This window comes from Malaya genurostris, chromosome 2 (genome assembly GCF_030247185.1).
Source record: "Malaya genurostris strain Urasoe2022 chromosome 2, Malgen_1.1, whole genome shotgun sequence".
NCBI classification, from domain to species: domain Eukaryota; kingdom Metazoa; phylum Arthropoda; class Insecta; order Diptera; family Culicidae; genus Malaya; species Malaya genurostris.
In genome coordinates this window covers 12924187-12942523 of record NC_080571.1, presented here as the reverse complement: position 1 = coordinate 12942523, position 18337 = coordinate 12924187, and the positions used below count along the sequence as shown (strand labels likewise).

At 38.1% G+C, this 18337-nt stretch overlaps 1 protein-coding gene across 1 annotated transcript in view; it reads right to left on the bottom strand.

The window, feature by feature from the left end:
• The window catches only part of LOC131430499 (nephrin), a 422669-nt gene that overhangs the window by 123001 nt on the left and 281331 nt on the right, over positions 1 to 18337 (bottom strand). The window contains exon 5 of the mRNA XM_058595533.1: positions 3640 to 3701. Within this exon, the coding sequence (XP_058451516.1) occupies positions 3640 to 3701 (62 nt within the window). The remainder of the gene's footprint in view (positions 1 to 3639; positions 3702 to 18337) is intronic.

Below are 18337 nucleotides of genomic sequence, written 5' to 3'. Positions count from 1 at the left end.
GCTTTAGTGAGAAAACTTTTTCAATGTTGTACACATCATGTAACAGGGTTGTAGTGGACTTTCCACGCTGATAAGCATGTTGCATTCCATGTAGCGGATGCACGCCCAAACTAACATTCCTGATATAGTGATCGACTATGCGTTCCACTGTTTTAAGAAGAAATGAGCTAAGACTGATAGGCCTGAAACTCTTCGCTTTCTCATAAGTGTCGCGACCGCCTTTGGGAATAAATTTGACAATTATTTCCTGCCAAGCTCTTGGAATGTATCCTGTCGCAAGACTAAAAGTAAGTATTTTCTTTAAAACATGTTTGAAATGTTCATACCCTTTCTGCAGTAACACTGGGAAAACTCCATCCTTTCCAGGAGACTTGTACGGAGCAAAACTCTCAACTGCCCATTTGACCGATTCAATCGTCACAACGCTTCGAGCAAGGGTCCAAGAATCGTAACTACCTGAAAAAGTCTCGGGAAGAGCTGTCGGTGAGTGGCTCCATACATCCTGGAAAGTGAGTGTTAAAAAGATAGTGAAGTACATCACCTTCATCAGACAAGTGTTCACCATCTGAAGTTCTTAAGAAACTGACATTAAAGTCCTTAGACTTCGAAAGTAACTTATTTAATCTGCTAGCCTCGTTGAGACTAGAGACATTTGTGCAGAGGCTTTTCCAACCACTTCGCTCAGACGATCGAAGAGCATTTTTGTAAGCCCTTCGAGCCGACACGAATGCCTCCGACCCATCTCTGCGTCGGTGGTTCCAAGCTCTTCTGCATAGTTTCCTTAGTCTAGCAAGTTCAGCATTCCACCAAGGAGTTCCTCTAGTAGCTCGCACAATCCGAAGTGGACAAGCCTCTTCATATGCTGCAACTATGAGTGAGTTTGTCTCGTCGACAACATTTTCCAAATCAATTGGGGTTTCAATTGTTGGTTGGTACTCGTAAAATCTAGTCGCCAAGCCCTCTTCATAGAGGTCCCAGTTTGTAGATTTGGGATTACGATATGTGATAATATCAAATTTAATGTTTGAACGATCAAAGAAGATGTACTTATGATCAGACAACGAAGGTTCGAGCTCATCGGAGACGAGCCAATTCACTAACTCATGAGCAATTCTATCAGAGCAGAGAGTTACGTCCAAAACCTCCTCTCTTCCAGATCTCGCAAAAGTTGGACGATTTCCTGCATTGACTATGTGCAGGTTTGTACTGCTCACGAATTCCATCATATCAGAGCCTCTCGAATTTATATCTGTGCTGCCCCAAATGATATGGTGAGCATTTATGTCACTGCCGATTACAAGCGGTAAATCACTTTTGCAGCAGTATGATACAACCTTTTTGAAGTCATCGCTTGGCGAAGGTTGGTTATGCGGCAAATATGCCGAACAATAGACATATTTTCTGTCTATGCTCTCAATAGTCATACCAACTGTGACAGCAAAAATATCCCGAGTTGTGAGCTCCGATATGAGAGAAACATCGAGAGCACTATTTGCAAGTATGCATGCTCGAGGCATTTCACGTGGATTAGTCATACCGCTCTTGTTGAAGGCAACAAAGACTGGGTTTAACAATTTTCCAACGTAGAAGTTTCCCTTTTGGAAATATGGTTCTTGAACCAAAGCTATTGAAGCAGAAGTCTGGATAGATTCATAGTTGCTGTACGTTTATGCTGAAGATTGATTTGTGCCACTCTAACCATTATCAATTAGAGTAAAGAACATTTCACCTCCAGCACTAACCGTACAGCAACTACAAGAAACCAAATATATTGGCTTATAATCGCCTATAGCGAACCATGTAAGGATTTTTTTAAATGTTTTAATCATTTAAATCCCACGAGTTGCGAAGAAAGAAGTCGTCCACTGTGCCAGAGCTTCGTTCAACCATAAATCAAATAAACATAGATTTCCGACTGTACGGTGACACTAACAGCACCTCTAGTGAGAAACGGGTGTACTTTTTTCCACTAGCTACTGTGGTTTTGTTAAATGCGCAGGCAACTTTATGCATGCATTTTAGGAGCATTCACGCACCCATTCTCCACCAGACGGTGCTTTTGCTGTCACGGGTTGCCCAACTACATTAGTATTACACTGGGAAATCTATGTTTATTTGATTTATGGCTTAACACAGTAAGGGAAAACCCCAAGATATTCCGTTCACGACTGCATTGTTTAACCTCCTGCAGCCATTCAGCCATCGGCACGGAAATACACCTTGACTTAGGAGTTCTTATTTTTGTGGCCTTTTACGACATGGAACAGGAAACCAGTGGATCAATTCTTGGTAAAAAAATAATTCCGCCGGATGCCACACGGCTTACCTGTTTGGTGGACTTATACCACCGGTACAGGTGGACCGTAGCGTTATTCTTAGCCAGTTGGGAAACCGCTACCGACACTACACGGCTATCTAGGCTGCTCAGAGAGGGAAGTTGACATTGATGGTCAACTTCCATGGATGGCCGAGCAGCCGAGTCCAAGTTTTTATTGATTCGAACCACTGTGTGACGATTTGAAAGTTTAGACACTCATCGTCGTATAATTTCGTAATCGGAAGCCGGATCTGAATGAGAGTATCTTTAAAGTCAATTAGTATTTAGTAGTCCCAAACAAAGTATATGTATCCACCAGCGAGCAAGATCTGTCTACAAGATGAATTTACTAGTAAATTTTATACAAATTGGCACCTTGTTTCACTATCACTTGTGAAACATATTCATGAAATTGATTTTTTTTCACTTATCGTGCTGTAGTACCGGAACCGGAGGTCGGATTCGTATCTTTTCAAAGAATTTTTCAAAGAATTTCAAGAACTTTCATTTGCATCTTAGTTTGGGTAAAATTCCCAATTCTAAACATTTATTACTTATTTTGCTGAGCTTATTTGCTACTATAGTGAAAGTTGCAAGCACTCGAAGGAAATAAATTCCTGCATTTGCCTTTGATTTTAACAGCGGGTTTTTTTCCCGGTTCATCATCGCTAAGTTGTAGTTGATTGGCAAAGATAAACATCGAACCAACTCCGTCTCCTGCTTCATTAGATGCTATCCGTATATGTCAATTAGGAAACCGCACCGTAAATGCAGATGTTTCGCGCTTGAATAGCCGGTTCAGCCATTACAAACAGTCTGTTTGCATAACAACTTGAACGTCAACTCCTTCCTAGTAGTAGTAGTAGCTTATAATTCTGCCCGTCTTTCCTTCAATAGAAATCATTATTCAATTTCCCGAGAGCCGCAAAGCCCCGGCACGTTCTAAACAAACACTTTGCCATACATTGTTCAAATAGAAGAACAGCAGTGCTGGTAGTCAGGTTACCTACAAACACAAACCGACCGGCCTATTATCCGTCCACAGCACGGAAGCCGCCAGAAAGATGTAAATTTTCTGTACCCTCCCATCGTAATCCCGGAAGGTTGTCAGTAGAATATGTACATTATCCGAGCACGACCCTGGCAATGTTTGCCAATTCAATTTCCGCCTGCGTTCTTCTTGTTGCCATCATTGTCCTTGTCGTCGGAACGTATCCGATGCGGTCTTGTTCTCGGAAAGCCTTGCGGGATACACTCTTTAGCCCCGGCCCGACCAGGCTGATGTCGTCGGTTTCTACGCAGCAAAAAGCAAAACCACTTACCCAGCACGTCCAGATCTATCCTGCAGTTTTTCGTTGGCGACTTTTGAAAATCCACTCGGCATCTGTGGGGTAAAAAAGGAAGGAAAAAGTTGATCTTTAGTATAATTGAAAGGAAATCAGCTGGCGATGGAGTCATCGTGGGAAAAATATGTACTGCTAAAAAACAGTATCTTGAATGGGAAGACGACCCACTTAGCGCCAAGGACTCATCTCGAGAGCGTCGAGTTCCAAGAAGGTTTCGATTAAACCCGAAAAGGATTACACCGTCATCCTGCTGACAATGCGCCTTTTTCTCGGTTGTGATTTGCTACTGCTGCTGCTGCTCTCGTCTCGTTGACTTGCTTGAGTGCTTGAGCAAAACTGGCTGCCCCTACCGCCCCATTCATTGCATTAAAATTCATGAGATTTACTTCGACTCTTCGAAAATCGCTGCATTAGTCAACGAGCGAATTTCGTCCGCCCCTCGTCGTTTTGGAGTTTTATTGCTTTGTCGTTAGAACAAACTACCGGATATAAATCCACAGATTAGTGCGAAAAAGACCGGTTACTCGATTTCCAATGCCTAAGGACCCATAAAGTCAACCATGGACCATGAAGACACACGATTGGAATAATAAATAGCCACTCGTACAAAGTAGCAGAAAAGCCATGTGTTTCTACCGTCTAGTGGCCCCTTTTTGCTCCAGTTCGCCTGCTTGGATCTCAGACCGGATAAGTCCACCATCGGCCATCGGACCGCATCGATTGAACATCGTATTTCAATTTTGTCTCTTTCTGTTGTTGGTGGGGGGGGGGGGATGGCAGGACGCACTGGCGTGCGAGGGGGAACGAAACTTTTACGATCAGAAGAGTTATAAATTGGGAATCAATTACGATGCTGCCGGGCAAAGAAAGAATGCGGAATGTGGTGCGCGCTAGAAGACCCGAAGTCTGAGTCCAAGTCCGAGGATGACACTCTACTGTTAATCTCTCTGTCTCTCTCTGTGTTTCTCTTGAGGACTGACACTGTTTGACCGGGGAGATGTAATTCGCTCGCCACTTGACTGCGGAATCGGACGAAGGTTGTCAGAAATTAATGGGACTATCGAAATTACTATTCAATTTGTGATACTCGGTGATTTCGTCGGTTCGGATAGAGTTCGGACATCGAGTAAAGTGATGAATAATATTATGTTAAATTTTTAACAAAACAAAAAAATGACATGCAGAAAAAAATTACCAAATGAAAACTTGTGCGAAAATATCACTCAGAGCTACCACGGAAAGGACCAAACCAAGAGTGCAAGAGGAACTAGTTTTTGATCCAACAGTGCGTGACCGGTCGTAAACTATCTTGCATATTGATTGACCTCATCCCGCGAGGAGTCGGACGCTCACAACGATGCCCACTCATCGATCTCTTTCACACTTCCTGTGTCATTTGTTTTGTTAGATAGTGGAGTGCAAAGAGAGAGAGACACAGAGATTAATTAATGTCAGTTGCCACTCTGTTCATTAGTTCAACTGATAAAAGCTTATGGTTCTGACAGCAATTCATATTTAGATTTGATTCATGAGTTCATTATTTTCTAAACCAACGCTGAGCACTGTCAATGGTACTGGGAATGGTGAAACTGTAGTGTATTACCGAATGGTAAATTATCTAAGAAAAACGTGATTCTTCCACCTAGCAGTGAGATGATACCTTTTTTTTTATCAATCCGCGTGTGTTTTCTTGCATGGATATTCTTAGGTGTTTTAGTTCTCATGACATTATTTTAATTGTCGTCGTCTTAAACGGCAAATCGAGATTTTAATCACGCATTACTCTGTAATGTCGAAACTGCAAATCGGATCGAATTTCAATCCGAACGTGTGGCAATCGATTGAACATTCCATGAGATGTCGAAGTAAGTTCCACTTTAGAGTTTTTCGTCATTATTTATGGTACTTCCAGAGCCGGTATTCAGGAACTAGCATAACCCAAAATGATTCGAATGGCCATAAATTAATACGCCAAACAATTTACATCTTCTATATCGGATCGAATTTTAAAAACTCATAATCCTGTAATTCCAGAATTGGATAAAATTCACCAATTTCGTATTTGACCATAAGTCCTTATATTTTAATTTTTGGTTTTGAAGTTCGATTTGGCCTTTTTGAGAAAATGATTGAGCTTTGAGAAACGATTCGATACTGGAACCGGTATTCTTAAATCGGTGTAGCCGAAATCAGTTACATTTACCTGAGGAGTGTGTAGACATCTTTGAGAAATTGTAGGGCGAATTAAAATTTGGGGGTACATTCCGAATCCAAAAACGAATACCGCTTAAACTGAAATAAATTTATTTGATACTCGACTATCCAAATCTGCAAACCCGATAAACCTGATTAATTTACGTGAAATGGACATTTTTATACTAATCACCCTGTATCTTCTAAACCGAAAGTCGGATCTGACTAAAAAGTAAGATTTTTTATAGGATTTTGAGACCTCTCATTTGAATCATAGATGATTCTTAGATTTCATTTGAACCTTAGATCAGTTCAGCCATCTACGAGAAAAATGAATTGCATTATTTTAATTTCGTTTCACATATCATCCTGTGGTTTCGCAATCAGAAGTCGGATCCGAACGTAATTCAGGAACCTTGTTTGGGAGTATACGACTTTTCATATGAATCTGAGTTTGTAGAAAACGGTTTAACCATCTCCGAGAAAATTGAGTGAAATTATTTGTCACACACGCATTTGCTGATCTCGACGAACTGAGTCGTATGGTGTATGGAAGTCATGTTCTTCCAGCATTTATTGCTGTAAGTAGTTTAAATCAATATAATTATGGAATTACTTATAACTCGAAAATGCTGATATCATCTGGAAGTCGTATCTGACTAAAAAGTAAGATGTTTTATAGGATTTTAAGACCTCTCATTTGAATCATAGATGATTCTTAGATTTCATTTGAATCATGCCATATTCGTACGATTATGTTGCCAAAAACGAACCGTGCTAAAATCGGTCCGAGGCAAATTGTCATGAAAAAAGGATGCTGTACACAGTCTTTTTGGTACTTAGAAGCAATTGTATGTAACAGTATAAAAAAGCTCAATACTCCTTTTGCTGGAATAGGGAGAAAAGTCGCTTACACAAAAATATCGATATCTCCGTTGAAAATGAACGGATTTTAACAATCTATGGCTTGTTGGATAGCTATTACCGTGTGGAATCTAAGTTTAGGAACATATTCTGTTTTCAAGGTCAAGTGTGACAGATACTGTCGAAAAACTAAAAATTTTGACATAAAACTTCGTATAACTCAAAAAGTAAACATCCGATCTCAAAACCATTCAATAGCGTTCTGGGTGACGGGGAGACCTTTCATTTGCGACTAGTTTGATCAAAATCGGTCCAGCCATCTCTGAGATCTCGACCTCTTAGTTAACAACACACATACAGACACACACACACACACACACAATTTACAGAAATTTCAAGTTCTCGTTGAAAGATAATCATTTAAACAGTAGAACTAGGTGTTGAACAGTCGTTCGCACCGCATGCTATACAAAGAGTGATATTAGAGTGACTAAGAAATTAAACAGCCTTTCTTAAGGCTAGTTATTCAAAGAATTCTTCGAACTAATCAGTCCTTATTAAGACTACCACAAAATCAGTCTTTATCAAGACTTTTCCAAACTAGGAGTCTAATCGAAGACTAATTTAGCCTAGTTAATTTAATTTAAAATTTCGTTCATTTCAAAAATGCCTGCGTCCAACCAGAAAGGCAACAAGCCTTTCAATACGGAATAAATCACAATCCGTTATTCAACATTTTTCTAATAACATTCACGATCTTATAGAATCTGAATGTAAAAATAAAAGACAACGGATGGATTTTCCTTCCGTTGATTCTATGCCGTCTAACAATATTATCGAGATTCTTCCTGAATCCGATTGTAGCGACATAGAAGAAAATTCTTCAAAAATTCCCAAAATGGACGCTTGTCGTTCTGGGAAGAAACATCAATCTATGCCACCAGTGACGGTGATGATTTCCGACTTCTAAGCATTCCGGATTGAGCTTTCTACTTTTCTCCCGGAAGTAAAAGTCTCATTTCAAATCGGACGAAGAGGAGAATGTCGAGTCTTGGTTGATGGATTGGAAGATTACGAACGTCTTATTCGATATTTGTCCGATATGATATAAAATCAGACAGATCCTTCAAGGCTGTCTTGAAAGGCTTATCAAATGATCAAAGTACTGATGAAATTGAAAATGAACTAAAAGAATTGCTTGGTTTTGCCCCTTCCCAAGTAATACTTATGAAAAGAAGAGCGAATGGTACTTCTAAACCTCGCTCTGGAATTTCCAATGAACTTTACCTAATACACTTTAATCGAAGTGATGTAAACAATTTGAAAACTTTGGAAAACGTACGTTTCATTTCCCACATTAAAATTCATTGGGAACATTATAAACGGCATAATGGTATTGCAAACTTAACGCAATGTCGTCGTTGCCAAGGCTTTGGCCATGGAACCTAAAATTGTCATATGGATATACGGTGTTTGAATTGTGGTAAATCGCATTCGAAAGACGTTTGTCCATTGAATGAAACCACTGATAAATTTTCATGTTCAAATTGCGATGGAAATCATAAATCCAATTATTTGAAATGTCCTGTCAGGGAAACAATTTTAAACGCTCGTTCGCTTAGACAACAAGCCAAATCATCGACCTTTAATTTACAGAACATACCTGAAAATCAAAAACCGTTACAAATGCCACGCCTAATTCTTCTAAGGCACTTATTTCTTCGAATTTAAAACAAAAAACTGGTACGCCTTCCAATTCGTCTTCTAACGAAAACAATTTATTGACAGGTAGATCGACCTCGTCATCATCTTCTTCTAATGTCAGTTATGCTAGTATAACAGGGAAGAATTTTCTACCACTTAATTCTTCTAATGTAAATAATTAAAATACAGGACAGCCTTGCAGTTAATCTTTTAACGAAATCTTCTTCTAATAGCAGTCTACCTACAAATATCCCTTCAATGCCATTCGCTTCACTAGGCGATATAACTGAAAATAAAATCATCCGAATGAATTCGACTTCATCACTTTTTGAAGCATTTCAAGCCGGATGGCAATTTGCAAATAATATTATAATGAATTTAAAATTTAACAGTGATGTTAAATAATTATCTGAATATTTTAAATTGCAATGCTTGTTCTTTGAAATCGAGTGAAGATGAATTTTATAATTTTCTAGAAGTTCCCAAAATTCATATTGCCATTGTGACAGAAACTTTTCTTAAACCAAATGTCAAATTGAAAAGTAATCCACATTATGTGATTCATCGAATTGACAGGTTTACTGGAATGGGTGGTGGAGTTGCCATTTTTGTCCAACGGCAAATTAAACATCGAAATTTACCTTCTTTCAATACTAAAGTTATTGATAGCTTGGGAATCGAAGTTGAGACCATTCATGGAATTTATTTCATCGCTGGAGCATATTTGCCATTCCAATGCACCGGCGAACAATTAAATTTCTTCAAAGGCGATTTGCAAAAACTCACAAGATATCGACCGAAATTTTTCGTAATAGGGGACTTAAATGCTAAGCATGTCCAGTGGAATTGTAGGCAAAATAACAGTAATGGTAAAATACTTCATAATCAACTCTCAGCTGGTTACTTCACAGTTTTTCATCCCAGTAATCCTACTTGTTTCTCTTCCGTGAAAAACCCGTCTACAATTGATCTGGTTCTAACGGATCAAAGTCACATTTGTAGTGAACCGATTACACATGCTGACTTTGACTCAGATCATCTTCCAGTAACATTCAGACTTTCCAACGAAGCTTTAATTAATCCAATTAGTTCTATTTTCAACTATCATAGAGCTAATTGGTTGGATTACAGATCTCACATTGAAAATCATGTGGATCATGAAACTATTTTAGAAAATTCTGCGGACATCGACACAGCAATTGATAATTTGAATCATTATATTATCGAAGCTAGAAATCTTTCAGTTCCCAAAGCTCAAACTAAATTAAATTCTCCTATCATCGATGACAATCTTCAACTGCTCATTCGGTTGAAGAATGTTCGTCGACGACAATATCAACGTTCTCGTGATCCTGCTATGAAAAATATAGTTAAGGATTTACAAAAAAAAATTAAACATAGATTTAGTTTAATTTAGTTGAACAAATTAAACCATATTCTAAGCCTTTCTGGAAACTTTCTAAGGTTCTTAAGAAACCTCAGAAACCAATTCCTGCTCTCAAGGAAGGAAATCAAATACTTCTTACAAATGGCGACAAAGCTCAAAAACTTGCTCAGCAGTTCGAGAGTGTCCACAATTTTAATTTAAACGTTGTGAGTCCTATTGAAAATGAAGTCTCACTGAAATATGATCATATTTCAACCCAAATGTTATCACAAGATGACATTATTGAGACGAATTTTGATGAAATTGAATCAATTATTAGAAAACTTAAAAACATGAAGGCTCCTGGTAATGATGGAATTTTTAATATTCTTATTAAAAATCTTCCCGATGATGCCTTGAGACTCCTGGTTAAAATTTTTAACAAGTGTTTTTCATTAGCTTACTTCCCAAAAAGATGGAAAAACGCCAAAGTAATTCCTATCCTTAAACCTGATAAAAATCCAGCAGAAACATCAAGTTATCGACCAATTCGCTTACTTTTTTCTATCAGTAAACTTTTTGAAAAAATTATCTTGTTGAGAATGATGTCTCATATAAATGAGAATTCAATGTTTTTACCAGAGCAGTTTGGATTTCGTCATGAACATTCAACTACTCATCAACTTGTCAGAGTAACGAACATGATAAAAGCAAATAAATCTTCTGGGTTATCCACTGGAGTTGCTCTTCTAGACATAGAAAAAGCATTCGACAGTGTTTGGCACAAAGGTTTAATAGCAAAAATGTCTGATTTCCAGTTTCCTATTTATTTGATCAAAATGATTCAAAATTATTTAATTGATTTTACTCTTCAGGTTAGCTATCAGAATTGTAAATCTGAATCTGAAAACCCGTACGAGTAGGTGTTCCGCAAGGTTCGAGCGTAGCTCCAATCTTGTATAATATTTTCACTTCTGATCTTCCAAATCTACCCGTTGCTTGTCAGAAATCGCTATTCTGTGACGACACAAGTCTGTTAGCCACAGGTAGAAATCTAAGTTTCTTTTCCAAATTACACAATACAAGTAGGTTTAGAATTTTCCCTACACAAAAATCTCAGAATTGCGGAAGCAAATGATGTCCTCATGGTAATAACCAAATCATATAGATAATAGGGCTGAAAAGTCACCACTTGTGGCTGAACACCCAATTTAAATCTTAATAATTTAATTTTTACTCATATTCCAATAAATAGTTATTAAAAAAAAAGTTTGGGGAACACTATTCTTTCGATGAGCTACCATGAAAAGGCAGAAAACCCGATTCTTCCAACCCGAAACTGGACCAGAAAGTGGTATCTCTAATCATGAAGAACAAATCAATGTCAATACGTGATTTGGCAAAAAAGGCAGGAACGAGTGTTGGAATGATCCAGCGTATCAAGAGGCGAAATCACCTGAAGACCTATAAGAAGCAGAAAATCTCGAAACAAAGTGTAGAACAAAAGAAGCGGGCAGCAACAAGGGCCCGGAAATTGTATTCGCGTCTTTGCAGTGTCCAGATGCATACGTTTTGATGGACGATGAGACTTTTGTAAAGGAGGACTCAAAAACCCTTCCAGGTCCACAATACTTTACTGTCGTTGTTGGGAAGAATGTGAGCGATGCGGACAGATCGATTCAAGTGGAGAAATTTGATGGAAAGATACTGATATGGCAAGCATTATGTTCCTGTGGTTTGAAGTCAACCGTTTTTTACACTACCGAAACTATAAATGCAGAAATCTATCGATCTGAGTGTCTCCAGAAGAGATTGCTGCCTTTATATAAGAAGCATAGTACACCTTCACTGATTTGGTCGGATTTAGCGTCGGCTCACTATTGGCTTGCGGATCGTTGAGAAAAATAACAATTTACCAAATTGCTCAGCTTCGACTCATCGAACGTTTCTGGGCACTCATCGAACGTTTCTGGGCAATCGTGAAGAGGGTTTTCAAGAAGACTGGTAAGACAGTTGGGAACATGCAGGAGTTGCACTCCTATGTGGTTTGTCGTTTAAGGTTGTCTGTATAATGACCAGGTTACAGTTGAAGAAATTGCCCTTTATTCTCAACTTACCGGTCTCTACGTGACAATTAATTGCTTAGAATTCTCGGTTTTCTAATTTTAAAAAATTTAAATAATCATCGTAGATCAGAAATTGTGGGACTTTCCGTATCCAGCTACAACATAAAAGAAAATTCCATACATAATTCCGTAATTGCACACCCAGCATCCGAAAGGCGCAAACTCTGTTACCCGGTAACCAACGATAACAAGGCTTCGAATGACATTTCGGCACGCTCACTTCACTTCACGCTGAAAGTAATGTCAAGGTTCTTACATGTATTTAAAATATACGATTCTCCCGGCAAACAAGTATCCAACTTTACTGCGGAGAAGGGGTGGAATGTGCGACAATTTAATTCTCGTCAAACCGAATGAACACCTACTGCAGAAACAGCACGCGTCTGATCAAATGGTTGGTTGCCAGGGCCTACGGTGCCCCATAAAGGAAAGCCATAAAATCTCAGCTTCCTGTTTACTGGTGGTGGTGGCAATCTTCGGCAAGTGAAAATCCGCTTGCCAAAAATAACGCCTCTATTGCTACTAGACTGCTGTGTTTTACGCTTGGTACGAATTCCATTCACTCCGTCGCTTGTGGAGTGAGGGCAGATTTTTACGCAATCTGAACGGAAAGGTTTCCATGGCAAAATATTTCAACTCACCGCCTCTAATGGCGTCAGCCCCACATCAGCACACTTTATGGCTCCTGTTTGATAGACAAATTTATGGTAAATGTAAGCTCGCCGTAAATTTAGCATACGCCCGGAAACCCAAAAAAAAACCCATTGAAGTCCGATCGGAATGCCGATGATTCGATTGCAGAGAAAAAAAAAGGATGCCTTATTTATAGAATGTCAGCTTCTTTTTTAATGGTGCCGGAAAACTGGAACGATTCTAATTTTACATTTTAACATGCACAGTCAATAGAAATAGTGTTAAATTTTGATACGAAATTTGTCCAGTAGCTTTTCCGCTGTTTTCTATGCCAAATTATTATTTCAATTCCTATGAAAAAAGGATATTTTGCAGAAAAAAAAGATTACACAACAATCGTGTTCTAAATGAATTACTTCCGAATCATTATTCCTCGATTCTAACCATGAATTATGGCTCATTGTTCCTATCTTCTGACCATCATAACATCCAGAACAAAAAAAAAACTCCAATCGGAATTGCGATCCTTTCCTGCATAAATATTCAATTTAATTCAAGCTCTCCAAGCACTAGTAGTCCGTAACAAAAAAAAAGTATCGTTTTAGTATCCCACTATCAGCATTGTAAATCAAACCATCAGAAATTGGTAGTAGCAAGCGAACTGGCACACGCTTTGTAGAGAGAGCTCTTGCCAGTAATGGTGGGTCATGATACCATGGCTGGCGAGATCGTTCGGAATGAGAAGGCCCTGAAGTGGAGCCTAACGAGCATCTGATCTAAATCGTGTGCTTTTTTTTGTTGATTTGCTTCTTGTTGCTTCGTATCCAGGGGTTCTGCTGACCAGGCACCATGGCATTGACCAGTTGGGAAAACGGGAAAAAGTTTCGATTCCATGTGTATGCTGAGATGGACGCGTCTTGCCGTCGTCGTCCATTCTGATGCAAAATTGATGCGAATCAGGATAAAAAAGTTTACTAGGCAAATCCCGGGTTCTGGATGGAATATTCAATCAACGATGCAAAATAAAACTAATTTACGTTACGATAATCATTGAATTGAGGCCCATTGAAAACGACCATCCCGCTTTCAATTTGAGTAAAAATTATCGAGAGTTTTGGTTGAAATCAACAAAAAAATAAGTCCAATAAGTTGAAGTCGAGCCCTTTGGGGCCTTCTCTACTTAAGTCATACTAGGTTGCACAAGTGATTTCAATTGAACTGGGGTAGAATCACGTAAGGTGATAAGTGACTATCACCTTCTGGCGATAAAGAGGGGATCACCTTTACTATCACGATTACCGGTGATTGAGCCAACTTCACTTGGTGATAATCACCTTACGTGATTCCACCTCTGTAATGTGTTCATCAGCCCGTTCCAGCATAATTCTGCACATAATTGAGTAACTCAAAATTCTAGTTTTCTGAAATATTCGCTATAAACGAACATCAATGAGGAAAACTCCTCAGGCCTGGATTTGCCTGTTCTAATTTGAGCGCCTACAACTCATTTATTTGTTGATAGATTAGTGTAACTACACTACCAATTGATTCGAAAACATTCAACTGAAACACAAATTGCAACGCCGATTTAGTATTTAAATAGCGCACCATTGAAAAGTCTGTTTGAAACGACCCATGTTTTCACGAGCCGATCGCAGTATGTCGTAATGATGTCATCATCTAGATTCCTTTTGCGAGCCCGACGCACAGTGATCCAAAACTGGAAAAAGACGGTCAAAAGTCTGTACTGACTCTCACTGATTTTCAAGAGCTAACGTGTCTTCGAAGAAGTTTTGCAAGATTATATTACGCTTCTCTTGAAAGTGGCACCTTAGTTTTTCTTAAGGCAGTAGTACCAATTTCGAAAAAAATAAATTTTTTTCATAAAAAATTTTTTCTTCTATCTCATTTTGAAGAAAAAAAAAACGTTTGAAGTATTTTTGCTGAAGATATAGATAACTTAAAAAAAATTTTTTTTGAGATATTTTCACTTTATTTTAAAAACAGTTTTTTGGTTTTATCTACGTAGAATCTACCTCTATTACCTAAGTATCTACTACAAAGTGCGCGTAAACACGCGAAAAAATCTAAGTGGAACTCGAATTTTTTATGCCTTTTCATAGTTAGTTTTAAAAAAAATCCGAATAGTTATCAAAAGTTCAACACATATTAACAAAATGGAAAACTGTTTTCCAAACAAGATATGAAAAATTATTGTAAAAGTACAAACCTTTACGAGCAGATTTCATTTTTAAACGTGTAAATAAATTGAGTTATCGCGAAGCAACACGTTTTTTGAGACGATATGTTGATCGTGCGACGCTCACTTAGAGATGTGCGAAGCAGCTCATACCGTCTGCAGTTTCGACATTACAGGGTAATAAATGATTAAAACCTCAAATCGCCACTTAAAACGACTGACATTAGAATAATGTCATCAACACATGCGGATTGATAAAAAAGGTATCATCTCACTGCTAAGTGGATTAAGCACGTTTTTATTGATTCGAACCACTGTGCGACCCCAAAAATCAAGTTCATTCTTTCTAAGAGTATATAGTTTGTATATTCGAGACGGGTTTGACAAGTGAAGTTTTAAAATTATTGTCGTATTAATCATTATCACAAATTTAGATATCTTCAATCACAAATTTAGATAATCTTCAACCAGCGAATTGTTGTGTAATTTGATTCAAATTAATTTATGAACGAATTAGAAGATTGTATTTTTAATGTCATTGTTTTCGGACTTGTTTTTGCCTTCTTTTGTAGAACTTCAGTATACAGACAACGTTGCAATTCTGGAAGCGAACTTACAGTACGAATTGCCAGATTCACACAATCCAAAGCATATACATCCATATTTTCAAACTTCCAAACTAGCAATCTTCCAAGATTCCAAGAGTCCCGGAGTGCCAGAGTACCAGAGTTCCAAAGTCCCAGAGTCCCAGAGTCCCAGAGTCCCAGATTCCCAGATTCAAGAAATTCAAAATTTAAGATTCTTACAAATTTCAAAATATTCAAACTTGGATGATCTAAAGTTTTTCGTTACTATCTAAAACACCACTTTTATACGGAACTGGGAAGTTTGGAAATTTCGAACAAATAAAAATTTAGAAACTAGAAAGATTAAGGATTTGGGATGCTATCCTCGTTTGGAACGCCTGCTTGCGCCGTGTAGTTAGAAGCATTGGAGTACTGGAGTTTTGCAATTTTGAAAGTATGGTTTTGAGCTTCGAAGTTTGTTTCCTATTGAAAAGGCTTTTTGCGCAGCTCGAAGGTGATGTGAGCAGTGATTGCAACGCAACCACTATGCAGTTCCGATAAAACCACATTAGATAGATTCATTTCGTTGAACCAAATAATTGTCTTAAAATCATTTGGCTATTGGTTTCAAATAAAGCAAAAGGTATTGTGGATCAACAATTGTTCATCTAATTTTTTCCCTTTTTGAAATAATTGAATAAATCATTACTCGAATGCGAAGCTGCTTATAAGGAATATCGGTGGAAATTATTGCATCTTGCACCGCGAATCCGATTAATGTTGACACCAGATGCGGAAAAGAGCACTGTTTAAAAATTCGCGACATTACACTTTTCACCCAATAAGGCGGAACTAACGAGAGAAAAACTGCAGCATGCATTATTGATTTATTGGTTATTGAAGTGTTGGCTGGCTCATTTGAATAAAAGAAACATCTGCTTTAAATTTTCATTGGGATCTATTTATTGGTTTTTAAGAGGATCATCTCTTGGAAATTGTGTGGGTCATGTTAGATATTTTTTTCAGAATTGTCGTGCAACAAAGTTTTGCATGATAAAAAGCATCATTCCAACAGCATATTGTATTTTTTTCGTGGAAAAATATTGAGAAATAAGTCGGTGAAGAGGAATTTTCGAGAGCGTTTCTTAAAAATCATGATTTGCGGTGTTCACTGTATCTCAGCGCAGGCATAGCATAGCAACGTTTCTGTTTGATTTTTTAATTGTTCGTGGTTGTTCAAAGTGAAAACTACGATTTATCATGAAAAACTCCGCCATTTTGTTGCTGTTAAACCTCCCCAAAGTAACAAACAACAAAAAAATACGTTGGGATTCGGTTTAAAAAAAATTGGTGCAGTAGTTTTTGAATGACGATGAACACTTTCAAAACCTGCTTTCGAGAAAAACGCGTTCAAAGTTTTTTGTCTATAAAATCAACGGAAACAATTTATTACTCAAGGGAGCCCGTAAGGTCTAACATTTTCGAAAAATCATATTTTTTCTTTTATAATTTGTTATAATGAAACATATCAAGAATGTGTTACTAAGCAAATCGAAGAAGAAATCTTTGGCCTGTGCGTCAAGCTCTTACTTTTTCGCAATATGAAATAACCAGCTGGAACCATGAATGAATAGATAACCAAACAGTAGCCAAATCATTATGAAATCTACGTCGAGTTGCGATTTCCAAATTGTGGTTTTGTAGTAATAATACCAACAATATGACAAACCCTGTTAATGCGTACGAAATACTAGGTGTCACATTAAATATTAAATTTATTTATTTATTTACATGTAATCATCAGACAATGTGTAGTCCCAATGATTAAAAACTATTCCTATTTCTAAGTATGTTTAATAAATTCGTTTGAATTCTGCTACGCGTAATGTGAAAATTGAATCCGGCAGATACTCGATTGAAAGTTCGTTGTAGAGCAATAATAGCACCGTTATATACATAATTCGTACGGCTAAGAGGCAATCGAAGAAAGACGTTATTCCGAAGAGCTCTACTCAAACATGACTGGCAAGACTGAACCGTTTTTTCTGGGCAAAATAAAACAGTGACTGAACGACATATTGAACAATAATTATCTAATCACTATAGTCTGGGTCCCGGCTCATTGCTCCATTCCTGGCAATGAAAGAGCCGATATTTTAGCCAAACGTGGTGCTATTGAGGGTGAAATTTATGAGAGACCGATTGCATTCAACGAATTCTATAGCTCGTCTCGCCAAAGAACACTTGCCAGCTGGCTAGCTTCTTGGGATAAAGATGATCTGGGTCGGTGGATGCACTCAATTATTCCGAAAATATCGACAAAGGCATGGTTCAGGGGACTGGATGTGAGTAGGGATTTCAATTTCATTCGTGTGATGTCCAGACTCATGTCCAATCACTACACGTTAGATGCACATCTCCTTCGAATTGGGCTCTCCGAGACTCCGAGATTGATCATGTCGTTTGGACATGCGTGGAGTATCGTGATGTCAGATCTCAACTAATAAATTCTTTGCGTACCCAAGGTAGACTCCAATGTCCCAGTTCGAGACATTCTTGCTTGTCGTGACCTTTCATACATGATGCTTATTTATCATTTCATAAAGAAAATTGGAGTTTCAATTTAATAAAAGCCCCTTTTAAGACTTAGTTCTGATCCCAGCTGCGTCCATGAGTTCAACCAACAGCTAAATTAGAAGAGCTCTACTGCATACATTTCAAGAAATTTCGCTTAAGAGTGCAGGGCAGTCTATTTTGTTGTTCAACATGTCGGCGATCAACATAGCACGGGACAAATCACGTGTCGAGTCCAATCAATAATCCACGGCTTTCGTAGCTAGGCAGCTCGTAAGGGTTATTCCAAGGTAGCTGTCGAAGAGCAATAAAGTTGATATGCTGCATGAAAGACAATTGCTCGTCTAGAATTACACCGAGATCCTTAACACACGTGGTTCTGTTGATCACTACTTAATCAAGGCAGTAGTTGTATCTTATAGGAACTTTTTTTGCGTGTAAACGTGAT